At 35.5% G+C, this 15,387-nt stretch overlaps 2 protein-coding genes across 2 annotated transcripts in view; one reads left to right on the forward strand and one right to left on the reverse strand.

Moving 5' to 3' along the window:
- The first annotated feature begins 352 nt into the window (after positions 1-352).
- On the forward strand, positions 353-13,401 carry LOC124633540 (WD repeat-containing protein 13-like). Its single transcript, XM_047168799.1, has 11 exons — positions 353-563; positions 685-740; positions 821-940; positions 4,109-4,219; positions 4,494-4,647; positions 4,954-5,120; positions 5,729-5,789; positions 11,536-11,618; positions 12,137-12,300; positions 12,603-12,802; positions 13,199-13,401. Exons 1-11 carry the CDS (start codon positions 482-484, stop codon positions 13,297-13,299), a joined length of 1,299 nt encoding a protein of 432 aa, XP_047024755.1. The 5' UTR covers positions 353-481; the 3' UTR covers positions 13,300-13,401.
- Positions 13,398-15,387, reverse strand: part of LOC124633116 — a gene marked incomplete at its 5' end in the record, with an annotated part of 40,609 nt that continues 38,619 nt past the window's right edge. Inside the window, one exon of the mRNA XM_047168214.1 lies at positions 13,398-15,329. The remainder of the gene's footprint in view (positions 15,330-15,387) is intronic.

Below are 15,387 nucleotides of genomic sequence, written 5' to 3' on the forward strand. Positions count from 1 at the left end.
CATGACGTAGCCAACGGAAAACACCATTCAAATAAAACTGAATAAAATGTAACGCGGTGCGTATGTGTAGAACAAGATATGCCGCCTGTGAGTCATGACAATATCCGAGTGTAAATATATCTATCCGTGAGAAAGTTTATAAGAAATAATGAACTGTAGATTATAATTTTAGTAATTTAATTTCTTCAGAGGGTATATTTATCGCCGGCTAAAATACTAAAATAAGATTTATCATTTATGAAAATAACTTCCTCTGCAAATGCACCACAAATACAGCTGATCAATGACAGCTGTCACTAGAATGACAAACTTGACAGTCACAGAGTACTTTTTATTTGACAGTTTTGAGTACTTTTGTTGCCAAATATTCACAAAATGTTGTTTTTGTGATTATTTACTTTGAAAGTAGTTAATAAAAATATGAATATAATCAAATTGGTGCACAACCGGATATTTAACTTGTAAATAATTTATAGTAGCGATGGCGGCGGCGTTCCAACAGCAGATATTTGCACTGGATGCACGGTTCAATGCGTACAGAGCACCAAATAATCCGAATTTCAGTAAGTCATGAAAGTTGTTCGATAAGTATATAAAATGGAAATTTTACAAAGAATGCATGCATTAATGCTTCAAACAGTTTTCTTATAAAAAATGTATGTGTTTTGTTGTTTAATTTTATAGAAACACTGTACATACGTCGCCGAAGTCAACTTCTGAGAGAGAATGCAAAATTTAAGGTATAACAATCTATTTAATAACTGTGAAGTTCTATGTTTTACTTTGAAACTTTAATACTTAGTAAACAATATGGTTGTAGGACATAGAAACTATAAAGAAATACATAAACGTTCGGAGTCAGCTGCTACAGCGAAGGTATGGAGTTCAGGACAACATCTCCATCAGCTCATCTTCCTCTCGACAGCGGTCCAGTAGCAAGGTATCTTAGTGATGGATTTAACCCATAAGAAGTCTGTATGTAGCAGTGGCGAAGGGTGGTTTATTGAAATAGGGAAGCCGCAGCAAAAAAAACTGGGGGGGGGGTCTCAGGAACGGGGGGGAGAGGTAATGGAGGTAATTTCTCAGTCCACCTTTTAGCACTGACTGAGAGACTGATAGTTTGATTGAACATGTTTTCTCGAGGAATTCTGCAGATTATTAATATCTATAAAACTTTATTCCATAAACTACTAGAATCTGAGAAAAGTTGGCACTAGAAACAATACATTTTATTTAATTTACAACGGCCTGTTAGCCATTGATATTTATCGTATAGGAATACATTTCATGTTTCATAAATCCGTCACGACGTTAGTAATTTACCCGTGCGGCGTGCCCGAGTTTTATAACACGTTTTTATTCTCAAAACATATCCTTGAAAAACAAGTTTCTTCCTAAAGTAAATAATCTGTCAGAAAACAGTCTAATGCGACCAATCCTATCCTAGTTAAGTTTTAAAAGTAGGTACACTAAAAAGAAACGTGATGCAAACTGTCTACTTACCAAAATAACTCATTTCAACGTAGGTCTCTCTATTTTCACAACACAATACAAACACGAACTATGTTATTTCCAAATGATACACAAACTAATAAATTCAATTAAGTAATACAACGAATAAATTGTTAATGATATTATCTAAAACAAAATAAGAACAATGAGAGTGAATTTGTCTGATTTGTTTGTTTAAATATTTGAGAGCTCTAAGCGCTGTCACTCGCGCGTAGATAGATGGGTGTTTTTCAGAAAACTTGACCCTAGCAAAATGGGCCTGTCCCACACATTCAAACATTTTTATTTTGATTTTTTTATATGGCACGTGTGAAAGTGAGTTTTTGATTAATTTAGGTATATATTTTAATGTACAATTAAATCGATATGTAGCATAAAAAGTGGATAGTTATTTTTATATTTAAAATAAACCTGAAGAGGATGTATAAATATCGTGTGTCCCATGGCGCTCTTGGAGATTTCAAATACATCTAACTTCTAAAATATTCGTTTTTAGGTATGTTTAAGTTTTTGAACTTAGTCTCTGTATTTATAAAAACGTATTTTTAATTTTTTGCCATAAATTTATTGTTATTTTAAGAAATATCATTATTTTAATGTTGTCCTACGAAAATCATTGTTTCGGAAAATCCGGTTTCGTCACGGCGAATTTGATATCGTACTGAAGACAAAATCTACTAATTTGTGTTTTTTCTACCTTCTTGGCAACTTTATGATCGTATTAGGATTCCGCCATTGCCGTTTTAAAGTCAGTTAAGGCGAAAACTGTGACGACAATGTTGGTGTCATCGGCGCGCAATTTTTTTGGTCCGGATAGTGGCAGTATTTAAAAGGTTAATAAATTGTTTTTTTAACTCTATAACACTGTATATAACATAAACAACTCATCATTATTAGATTAGTAAGGCTAAAAACAAGGTAGTTTAAATAAATATTAGTTATTTTCAATTTTAAAAGTCTCGTGAGATGAAAACGTCACCTCCTGTGCGTCACGTTACATACTACCGGAACAAAATCGTAACGATCTTGAATTGTAAAGCTTAGTGTACAATTAAATAATTTATGGGAGCGTCCTGTCCGCGCGTGTGGTAGGTATCAAACGAAAAGGCTTACATTTAATCGGTTTTGTTTATATATGTGTGTGTAAAGGTTTATATCTAAAAAAATTGTGAGTTAATACTTTATTCTTTGTAATTGTGTTTTGAAAACGGCAGTGTGGACATTGCTCAAATTATTCTTATCCATCACGAAATTTTCATAATAGTCACTGTCCCATATTCTGGATGTTACAAAAATGGTTTTAAAATATATATTTTTCATTTTATGCGTTTATTTTGGCATCATAGTATTTTGTTAGTATCTAAAATTTCTCACTAGGCTTGATTTTGGAAATTGTAGCGGATATCATTAGTAATAACAACTTTTCTAGTGAGATGTGTCCAAGAAGTGACGAAAGTGAAATTATTTAGCTGATTATTTAATAATCTTATAAAATTATGCTATGGTTTTGTTTGTTTTTAAAAGATTTTAAGTATATCTTTATGCTACCATAAGTTGATTTCGTTTTAATACTTGTTTGTTTTATTTTTAATTAATTATATTTTGTGACGTTCAGGAATACTATGCATCATACGCTGACAGAAAAACTTTAATATTTCTTAAAATCATCTTATAATTTTAATTTAAAATGCAGATTTAGCTAGTTAACAATATATTCTTTAATATTAGAGTAAATATAATAGAATTCACGAAATAAAAAAAAAATATTTCCTGTGCGTCACAGGGTATTCTTTTCTGAAAAACACCCAGATATAGCTACTCTACTCTTGACCCGTTCTTTCTCGTTCACTCGCGAGTTTTGATTGGCTGGAATCCGCTCCGTGAGCCGGCTTACCGCTCGCCCATATTTTGCGAACATCGCGCGGCGCGGCGTGGATGACGTCACGCAAGCGTAGTTTTGTATGGAGGAGGAAGCCGAGGCGCTTACCGGCTTGTTTAGTAGGAGCAAAATGTTTCAAGTAATTAATAGACAATTTTTTTACGGTGGTAGGCGTTTTGTTATACCTACATATTTAAATTGTGTGGTTTAAAAAATTATATTAATTATACCTATACCTATATTATAACTTATACCTATGCTTCTTTCTTGAAATTCGAAAGGGAAGCCGATGGGAATCGGCTTATAAGGACGCCTCGCCACTGGTATGTAGTATGTACTTGAATGAGTATGGTAGGGAATCATAACAAATCAATGGAAATGGAAAGATAACATATTTTAAATAAAAAATAACTCTCTAACTGTTCACAAGTTGACACTAAAGAATTTTAATAAGGAATTTGAATACTGATTAGTGATCTCTTTGTTACAATTCAGAAGGTTCTTGTCTTCTGGAAACATCCACAGATAATTACTTTTAACACATAAACATTAATGGTGGTAGCTGTATGTTTTGAAAATATGATTTTGATGAAGTATCTCCTAAAGCCCATTCATTATTTAAATATCATCATGCCTAGAGCCATACTTCTGTTCCCCAGAAGACCTGTAAACCTTCAGATGCCAGTAGACCTTTTTACAGATGTTTTAATATTTTAGGCTAGTATTCTGGTGGATGAAGGTCCATCCAGCACAAACGCTAAGAAGAAGAATGACATGACCATATCAGAGAACTATGCATTCTCTGGAGTTCATCACATATTTGATCAGGTACAACAGTACAATAATATTTCAGTTCTTTTTATAAATAAACAGATGTTTTTTATTATTGCCATGAATATGAATGTGGGTGGATATAATAGTGTAAGGTGACCAAAGAAACAATGGATGGATTGTGAGAAAGTTGACATGGCTAGAAAGAATGTTACTCGTGAGATAATGGCAGATAGACGAGTACGGAAGAAGAAAACATGCTGTGCCGTCAACACAGAACATTTTCTATCCTCATTTAACAAACTCTTATTAAAGACCTCTTTCTCTGCAGCATACTGAACAAGTAAGCGTAGTGAAGTTTGCGAACAATGACCGCTCGAAGCTCTGCTGTGGCTCTGACGATGGCACGGTGTCCATCTGTGACGTCACCGCCTCCCCCCCGCGCGTCTCCTTCATACTGGATGGTCACACCAAGCCTGTTACGGGTACTTACCTTACTTTTCCTAGGAAGTAAACTATGGAATGACAGTTTCAGATGTCATGTAAATTAATTGTAGGTTTTATAAGTTTTTAGTGCTGCGAAATACCAACAATAAAGTCATCATTAAGCCCCCACCAAACAACTACGCATTATTATATTTTTGCAAATGTAGGAAACTGACTACTTTCAACTTATAACATCCTCATTCAAGTTAAATTTAAACACAAATTCCCCAACACCAAGCAGCTGTTTACTTTATATATTGGAGGTAAATAAATAAAGGTAAACACTCTGTATATTTTGTGGTAAGGTTGCGACTGGTCAGCATCTAACGAGTTGTTGGTAACGTGTGCACTGGATGGGGCGCTTAGCCTGTGGGAGGTGAACGCGCGGCGCCGCCTGCGGGCCGTGCCCGACCAGCTCGGAGCACCCCTGCTCTGCTGCGTCTTCCAGCCAGCTAATAATAATATGGTTATTGTATCCTTTGAAGTCAATTGAATACACAAGGGTCTTTTTTCACTTTAGGAGATTATCACATCATTAGACAGTGAGGCAAACAAAGATATATAGAAGATAATGGCCAATGTAGGTACAATTGAATGGTGTGAGCTTATGAGTAATTATATGGACATGCTTATATTTTTCCTGCCTGACCTGGAATCGAACCCACACCCTCATACTCGAGACGTTGGTTCGTTACCCACTAGGCCACCACAACATTTTCCAACAATCCTCCGTGTGAGAGGAGGCCTGTGCCCAGCAGTGGGACGATAAAAAGGATGTAACAGCTTATATTTTTCTATATGGAATGTTATTGTTATATGATTTATTTGCATAGGCTATAGTTTTAAGTTTTTTATATACTAGCAATTTTGTATAATATAACATGTATGTTAGTCATTAAGGTATATATCTATGAGCCAATGCAGCCTGAAAATAAAGGTATTTGATTTGATTTGATAGGCGAAGACTATTCATGTATTATAGAGTCGTACAGTATTTGAGCTATTCTGCTCTGTCAAATGATATGCATGAGCACTACATTCGAGACAGAAGTCATACTTTCCTTAACTAACATGTTTTAGGCTGGGAATGCAAGAGGAATGGTGGAGGTGCTCAATATATCTACTGGGATTTACCCTAGAGGTAATTATATTATATTTCTTATAACTATCACACCTACATACGTCCATATTAAAGTGAAAAGGTAGAATATAATAAGTAAAAAAAGTATGATTCATGTAAATTGACATTATGAAGTCATGTAGGATGTGTAAATCCATTGCATTACCTGTGAAGCACAGCCTAAGTAAGGGTAAAACCGCAAAAAAACTAATTTTGTGACACCCAGTAGACCTTATACTGATGTAATAAATGTGTGGCGTAGGTTTACTTTGACAAATTTCTGAGAAGTACCCACATATTTACCATAATTTTTTTACCCATTCAAACTGATATTGAGTAGAAGACATTTCATATTTGGAACGCTGGGGTCCATGGAATGTTGAATGAATTCACCATACCTTTTCCGTCTGTAAAACATGCGTAAAGTCAAAATCTGAGGGCACGGCAGTGCCCCAGCCAAGACTCGAGCAAAGCGGGCACGGCCGTACCATCTTTTCTCGGAGCGTTTCGCGGCTATTTCAGCCCCCTGTATCTTCCATGTGAACAAAGCTAGGAGTTTAGGTTTTCGATGACCAAGAGTAAGTATTAGAACAAGCTCAGTCTCAAAATTACAAGACATTTGAATAAATAGTTTACGAGTTATGAGCGATCAAAGTTACACCATTTTGTCACTGACTCACTGACCGATCATCAAAAGTCTAAGGTACTTCTAGCAAACTTAGAACCTTCAAAGGACCATGGGCAAAAATGTATGAAGCCTGGGCTCACCCACCAACAGAGATGAGACCAATTTGAATATACTTGTAAAGCACTAAATATAAAGATTTAAACTCATTTTTGCGAAGAATCCATTGGGTTATTTTGCTATAAATATTTTTCTCCGACCATAAATAAACTAATATTCTGCAAAAAGTAGTGCTGTTATGGCATTGTAGGTTTTGTTATTGAACACCTTTATCTAGTTTTAATTCCAGGTTTAATGTATACATAAAAAATAAAACAACTGCTATACTTCGGCCGTTCAGAGAATGCGTTCCTGACACCTATCAGTTAGTCACGACTAGTGATGGGCACAACATAACACTGAGTTCGTTACCGTTCCTTCAAAATGAACCGCCGCATTATTTTAAGATTATTTTCGTTTTAAATTGGCGGAATCATTTGTTTTATATTTTAGTTATTTAAGTGGAAACCAAAAAAGGTAATATTCATATAATAAAATTGTTTTATTTATTCTTTGTTACAAGTACATTGAATTGAATGTGCGAACAGAATATTAATCAGACTCCGATTTGCTTGAGGAGGTGGTGTCTTCATCATCATCTTCGCCTACATGTATAATTATATTATTATCAATAACAGAATCAATCCTGATATCTCGGTCTAACAAAAGCCGGGTAATCAAATAAAAACAGATCGAAAACACTTGAAAAACGTGGTCTATGCGCACGAAACGACAACGGACGACTGTTTTAGCGTCACAAAATGGCGGCCCATAACGCCATTTGGGGTTACCATTTTTAATCTAAGTATAAAAATGCGGTTTGGTCATAGTTTTATTTTTATATTTCATAAACGTTATAATTAAGTCTTATAGTCCATTATTTTCCAATTCTTAAAAAGAAAATCAAAACGTATTATTTTATATTATAACTGTATAAGAACAGATTACGATACTTGCCTGTTATTTTTAGCACAGCACTACAAAATATAAACCGCTGACATAACCTTGTAATAGCGCAGTATAGATTTAGAAAAATATTGTTTACCAAGTTATTTGACACTCAGTTTGGCACAAAATTATAACATTCATTGATTATTGATATAATAATGTTGTTTTAATGCTCCTCAATTGTTAAAACGGTAAACAACCAGCAAAAATATTTTTATCGTAACTGCAACGCCATTGCAAAGTTACGTCGTCAGTTCAATCGCGACGTGTCAGGAACGCATTCTCTGAATGGCCGAACTTATAACAGTTAAAATTATTTTTGTTAACATTTCAATCAATACCAATAATAATGTCGTCTAAATATCCTGCCGGTGGATTAAATTGTGTGTGCCTGCCTAACCCTAGATACCATATTATTGAAATGATATGAGCACAACTTCCTACTGTGCGTCTACCTGTTAGACACGAGCAGTAAGGGTCATGGCACAGTATAGCGGCACCGCAACAGCACGGCGTGGACAGTCCGTGGACGATTTCTTCTTTGTGCTAGAGATGGAGTCTCCTGATGTCTCCTATGGATGTTCCTGAGTTTATACGCCACCGACTTCTATGCCGATGCACCTAAGAATAGTTTTTTTTTTGCTTTTCAGTGTTTTTGGGAGTCGGTTTTATTTTTTTGTAAAAAGTTTTTTATTTTTGGCTTTTCAGTGACAAGCATAGTTGTCACTATTCGCATTTGTGGAAAGTTCTCATCAATACGAATAATATAAGCCCAAACACGAGGTAGTTTACATATTCAGTTGTCGAGTTCCCTCGACCTTCTCCGGTCTCCATCATCAGGTCAGCTCCAAACCTTCACTGTTGCATAGTGTTATCAAACGTACACCTCATTGTCAAGTTTTTAACCTATGCACGCCTACAATTTTCGAAAGTTGCCCTCGATTTCTCAGGGTTTTCATCATCAGATCCTGACCTGGTGATGAAGGTGGTCCCATAATCCTATCATAATCAAATCCTGCGAATTAGGTTTTATGTCATGAACAACCAAGCGCACTACGACTCCTAACAATTCTTTTTCTTCAAAACCTGTTTAGGTGCATATCTTTTTTTTGCCATGGAATTGAAGGTAGTGCCCATAGTAACAATTTTAGTACAAACAAAAACCTTCACAACGGCATATGCTATAACTCTGTTGGACAATGAGCCCAATTTGACTCATGGTCCTTTGGCACCAAGATAGGTTATTAGCTACATATAAAGGGAAAATTATAAAAACCTTAAAACTTTAAACAAATTTATATTTGCGGTTTTTCAAGAACATTGTGTATGAATTTTGACTGCATTGATAACTTTGTTATTTATTTATGTACAAAATGTTACTATTTGTTTTATTGTTACGTAGTGTGGTATATTGTTATTATGTATTAAATATACATACATATGAATAAAAAAGCTAGGTTAAAATGAAATGAATAATGATAAAATTTTTCATATTAATGCAGTGCGATAAATACTCCATGCTCGCTCGATAGATGGCGTTGTCCTGGTCTAAATCGCGCTATGGTTTCGTTACATAGCTTAGTATAAGTAGTACTTAAAAAAGACTAATAATTTCATGTGATGGCGCCATCTACCTCTGAAATAAATCTCTTTTATTCTTAAAGATATTCGATTCAAAAATTCGTCAATTTCGAAATTTTTTACTTTATTTAAAAAAAATGTTGTTTACGTGCTACTTTAGAGGTGTACATATTATTATTTAGTTTGTTATATATTTAGTTAGTTGCATGTAAGTTAATTTAATTTGTTACATACTTAGAGAAGAAAAATACCTACAAAAAATAAATTAGATCCCACCAAAAACATTAAATGTAAAAAAAGCCAATCCTCTACGCAATTCCTCCACCGTAAAAAGTTTTGAGATCGCATAGAAGCCAAGTCCTGTTCAACTTTATTTGTAATAATAAATCAATATTTTGTGACTATATCAGTAGTTTTGTTCACATTACAATAATATTGTCTTGGCCATGAGCACAAGTTAAAAGTCGCTCCTCGTAATAATGTGTAAATACCATTGGATTGATAAATTCTATATGGACATGATTTTACGATTGGACTGATTATGGACTGATTGGAATTTGAGATCACCATGGACTAAACATGCGCCATAGTACATGTGCAGTTCATTGATGTTGGATGATTACTGACTGTCGGTCATTTAGTAGCAATTGAATAAATTAAAAGTATTTAATTCTGTGATATTAAACTTCATGTTTGACTTTCACCTCTCCAAGATATGCTGTATTATATTTGTAGTTTATTGTGCTCATGGCCAAGTCAATATTATTGTAAAGTGAACGAAACTATTGATAGAGTCACAAAATATTGATTTATTATTACAAATAAAGTTGAACAGGACTTGGCTTCTATGCGATCTCAAAACCAGCGGCGGCCCTAGCCATTGCGAGGCTACGTGCGGCAGGTCTATGCGAGGCCCGCCCTACGTGAAAAGTATGTGTTGCAAGAGTAGGCTGGTGTTTTGATTTAGCTAATCTTCATGTTTGAGGAGAAATGCTCAAGTTAAACAAATTAATAAAATTTTATTTTTAATACAGTTTATATTTAAAGAATCACAAAATTAACAAATATTAAAATGATCTGATGCTTGCGACTTTTCTTAAGACTAAAATCTTTAATTAAAGCAGAATAATCGAATGAATGAGCAACGTCATTTTCGATCGAAAGAAAGCAAAGAAAGAAAGAAAGAAGAAAGAAAGGGCTGAAAGTTGATCTTGAGTCATCGAGTCCCTTAAACATGTTTTAATAATTTTAAGCCTCGAAAAACTGCTTTTTCTTTGCTCAAGACTATTTCGGTAGTGGGATAAATTTCAGTTAAATTATTTTCTAAGTATATTTCAGCACCGAGATAATATTCAGCTCTTCGTATATTGATTCAAGGCCGTACTCTAGCTCATGTAGCGCCCGGGTGCAGTTATGCGCCCCCTATGTATTGAAAGATTGTGACTTGAGTAGTTCGAACGTTGTAAATAAGAAAGTTCATATGGAAAGTAGGAGTTATTTTCTTGTTAATAAAATGACTTAAAAGCGACGCTACCTTCTAGGGTCGGCTAAAAAAGGATGAAAAAAATAAAAGAAGTGGGAAGTAAAGCACGCGCGAGCGTAGCGAGCGCAAAAAAATTTTTAGCTTTGGCTCACTAAATTTTACCAAAACACCTGTACCTAATACCGTGTCTCTGCAAATAAAGATTCTTATTCTTCTTCTTAAAGCACCTAAACTTGTATAATAAATAACAGGTGAAATCGCAAGCGTAGCGAGCGCGAAAATTTTTGAGTTTTGGAACATAAAAATACTCTAATCAAGTTAGATGGAAAGGTACTGCCAAGTGAACAGTCGCGAGCGTAGCGAGTGCGATTTTTTTTTAATTGTTTGTTTAAGGACTCTCAAATTAAATTCGGAATTCAGCACAAATAAGAAGAATCCGTGACTAGATCGAGAGCCAGTTGTTTTTGTTACTTTGGTGTTCCAACTTTTTGTTAAACTCAAAAAGTAAATGCAGAATGAATTATAAATAAAGAAAAAATGCTCATTGTTTTTCTTGGACCAGATATATATTTTTTAATTATATGTATTAGTTTGGGTCATAGCGCGAGGCCCCGCCAAGCGCGAGGCCCTGTGCGATGGCACAGTTCGCACACCCCTAGGGCCGCCACTGCTCAAAACTTTTTACGGTGGAGGAATTGCGTAGAGGATTGGCTTTTTTTACATTTAATGTTTTTGGTGGGATTATATTAATTCAGTACTTTTCGTACGTCAAAAACAAAAGACAGCCCCCAAACTCCCCCTTCACCACTACCTATGTTATTTGCTTGGAAGAACGAGTGGCAAACAATAAGCAAGTGATTTGCTAAATCCGTAACTCAGGATATATACTATACTTGTAGTTGACCTATCTGCAGTCTTAAGTACATAGTTTGATATCCGATCTTCCTAAAGACCATACAATATCCTGACTAACTAATTAATTAAAGTTATGTGTTCCTAGTAGGTATATACATATATCGGTTGTGTTTCAGGTGGTAGCAGTATTTTGGGAGGTCGAGTGCTTTCAATAGCATGCGAATCCAGCGGCAGAATGTTCTGGGCGGCCAATGACAAAGTACGAGCGGTTTTCCGCTAACCACTTTAATTTTAGACGTGATCAGTACTCAGAACTCATAACTCGCTACATAGTTTACCACGAATAGTTGAAATTTGTTTGTGGAACATATCAGAAACTACCTAATGTTTATTGCAAACATTCCTAAGTATTCGCTTAGTTTCCTGAAATAATATTATTATGAAATGTTTTCGAACAAAAGCAACAAATACCTACGCGTAATTTTAATATATTTTTGTATAGTAACCTTGTCTAGATTAGTGAATATCGGCAGCTACTGCTTCCGTCCGAAGGGATAACGGATTCTATTGAAACGCTTGACTAATTTTATCTATTACGCATAACTATGATACAAAAAAAAATAAGGCAGTATTTTAGAGAATTGTTATTTAAACAAGTTATTTAGTTAAACTTATTTAAAATCCATTATGAAGTTTCATTAAAAAAATCGTTATTTTCCATTCCGTTTTTGAATTGTCCATGAAAAAGACAACGTTAGCAATAGATATATCCCCCAGGGTGTGATAGTGAGCTACCGCATGGACAGCGCGGGCGGCGGGCTCAGCAAGCTGCGGCGCTGCGCGGTAGGCGGCGCCGTCACCTGCCTCAGTTGGAGCCCCTGGCTTGCGAGGCACCCTGCCTTGCTTGTCAGCGCTGCCGATAACTCGCTGTATCTCTTCAGGTATGTTACTATTAATATGAGTTTTTCTAAAATAATAAATAAGGAAAAAAGTAGGTTAACTTACCTTACATCGGTCGATCAATAGGCACAATCAAATCTTGTAAATACGGAACATAACCTATTGCAATTCGTTCTCAGGTATCATTTTCGTTTTTTTTTGTGCAAAATCTCACACCGCAGTACTTGCAGTCTCATAATATGTGATACACAGTCATTCTGACTACTACCCTCCATTCCAGAATTGTACCAAACAGACCTAGTTTCAAATATCCAATACTACTAAATACTCATTCCTCCCACAGGATAGCCGACCGCGAAGGCAACCTTCAACTGAAGAAGCGTTTCGACGTATTACACACTCAACACAGCGTCAAGTCAACGTTCTGCCCCATCATGTCGTTCCGCAGAGGCGTCTGTGTGGTCAGCGGCAGCGAGGACTCCTGCGTCTACTTCTTGGACATAGAGGGGCATGCTGAACACCCGGTCGTTAATAAGTTACAAGGTAAATAGATAATGTAATACATAAATATAATTCTATAATAGAAGCACGTTTCGGATCTTTTACGGCATCCGTGGTCACGGGCAGACTAAGGTGTTGGTCGTCTTGATATTTTATTTACAAACAGCTACCCTATATTTTGTTGATTATGTATTGACAATCCGATTCACGCAGAACGAGCTCACTGTATCCTTAGTTCTAGCAGTTTTCGGCTTGGATTTTAATATGTAGTTTCTATGATTTTGTCCACTCGTTTACCACGAAATATTTTAAGCTAACTTCCCAAACTGAAGCATGTTTTAAATTCGATCACGTATGTATATTTTTTCATCCTAACATGCTGACTGATGACTATATTAGCATAGACAACTTCTCAAAATATGCTTGTTTTGTGTCCAGGACATGCGTCTCCAGTGATCGGCGTGAGCTTCAGCTACGACGAGAGCCTGCTGGCCACCAGTGACGTCACCGGCCTCGTCATCATATGGCGACGTAGCTGACCGACCCCACACCGACACACTTAGATCTGATACTTAAAGTATTATTACGTTAAACATTCTTTAATTTATTGTAAAGATATATAAATAAAAGGCTTATATTGAGTCACAAGTTTTATTAATTATTATTTTTTTCATAGAAATACTTTTAAAAGACTCGACAAAGTCACAATATGAAAAGACTTCCAATGCGTTCACATTCACTAAATACTGCCGACAACTCATACAAATCAATAACAACTTACGATCAATAAATACCATAATTAAAACTGGACAATTCATTCAAATAAATTCCTTATTTTTTATATCATAAGCTTGAAGTAAACTAATCTGCTGAGTAAGGTTTTCTACAAACGAATAGAAATGTATAGGTTGCACAGCCGAGCTCGAGACGCGGTCCGCGAGCCTCGCGACAACACACGTATCAGCTACCTTCCCTACGCATCGTAACAAAATGAACATCTATCACTTATTTACATCTGTACATTAACGAAAACATTCTAAAACTGTAAAAAATAATGTTCAGAACAATAAACGTGTAGTACAATTAATACAATCAATAAATTTTCATATTCAAAAAGATTATTTTCTTCAATACATAATAACATTAAATTATATTTACAGCAGTAACTAAACAACTAAAACGCGATGATATGGAAATGAGAAGAATTGCACATTAGGTTCACACTTGGACGTATTGCATACTATAGTGATGACGTTAATATAGTGGCACACACTCGTGTACTCTCAGCAACAGCATGTCCCGTCGTCGCCGCGGCTCTACGCTTCAATAATAATAAATAATAACTGGGAATTGAACGACTGAGCGAGACATGCTGTTGCTGAGTGCACGTAATACGCAATGTCGATCTATCACCACAACTTGTTACATCTAACACTACACTTATCTAATATAAACTTTTACTTAACTAAGAATTGGCTTTTTAACCTCAATCGTAGACCGAAACGCTTTAATTTAGATATTCTTTGAGGTTTAAAAGATGGAAGATGCGTACTCACTTGTGCGTAATGTATAGGTCGTCACAAATAACAAGTAATTTAGACATTGAGATATCGGCGCCGCGCCCGGCTGCCCGCCAGACGCCACACAACGCCACATTTGTTCACGTAGCAACATAATAAGTAATTTTGGTGGGAATCATACAATACTATACATAAAACATATAATTTTAGTAGGCGGGCAGGTCGGGCGCAGCGCGAGCATATTCTATCACTACAACATACGAAATAAGAGTAAAAAACGTTACGTATGAAAATTTCTAACAAGTACGACGATTGGCTGCCTTCATTGTAAATCCATTGGATAGGCCAGACCTTCTACAATTCATTTATTACGAATATAAAATGGGAAATTAACTAATTAGTATAATGGATGTAATTCACAGAGAGAGAGTTATGTTACGGTACTTGAAACTGAGTTATCTACGAGAGAGAAGTCTGCATGGCCGCGTGCGTACATACAGCGGCGTGCACAGTAAATCCGAATATACTTTACACGCGAATTAAAATTCAATTCATATCTCCACACTAGTAAACTCATACTGCAATTTGAATGCATGCAATGCAGTTCTACGTGCATCATAAATGTATAAAAAAACTTGATCTAACAAAAACATTTTCAAAAGTCCCGGACACGACTGGTCTCATAATATTAGGCTGTTGTGTAAAAGTATCAAAGCCCTTAACTTACGATAAAGAAAGCGATACACCTATAGATATATTGATGGCAATTTGTACCTTTGTATCTGATCACGGAGCGATCCGAGTCGCTCTTGCATTGACTATAGACAGCCTTACACTTCACGGAATACTATATATGGAATCGAGTTAGGAAACCAAAACGTGCTCATGATTTACTCTAAATATTACGTAGTTTATTGATATTATTTTAATTTAGAATTAGGCTTGAGTATTTTAGATTTTTTATTCGAAATAGGCGAAGCGAAATTTTGTTTGCTACCATGATAGAAACTTTTTCTATCGCTGGCAACATTAAAATGGTAAAAGATGAACCGTCTTACCACAAAAACTTTTTAACGTCAGTTTAAGACTTGTCTAAAAAAATGTCAA

This window comes from Helicoverpa zea, chromosome 9, assembly GCF_022581195.2.
Source record: "Helicoverpa zea isolate HzStark_Cry1AcR chromosome 9, ilHelZeax1.1, whole genome shotgun sequence".
Classification (NCBI taxonomy): domain Eukaryota; kingdom Metazoa; phylum Arthropoda; class Insecta; order Lepidoptera; family Noctuidae; genus Helicoverpa; species Helicoverpa zea.

Excerpts from the sequence above, each read along its gene's own strand:
- LOC124633540 (XM_047168799.1), top strand. The coding sequence starts at position 482 with ATGGCGGCGGCGTTCCAACAGCAGATATTTGCACTGGATGCACGGTTC. Across the intron at positions 12,301-12,602 it reads AACTCGCTGTATCTCTTCAG|GATAGCCGACCGCGAAGGCA; the intron begins GTATGTTACTAT and ends TTCCTCCCACAG. Across the intron at positions 12,803-13,198 it reads GGTCGTTAATAAGTTACAAG|GACATGCGTCTCCAGTGATC; the intron begins GTAAATAGATAA and ends TTTTGTGTCCAG.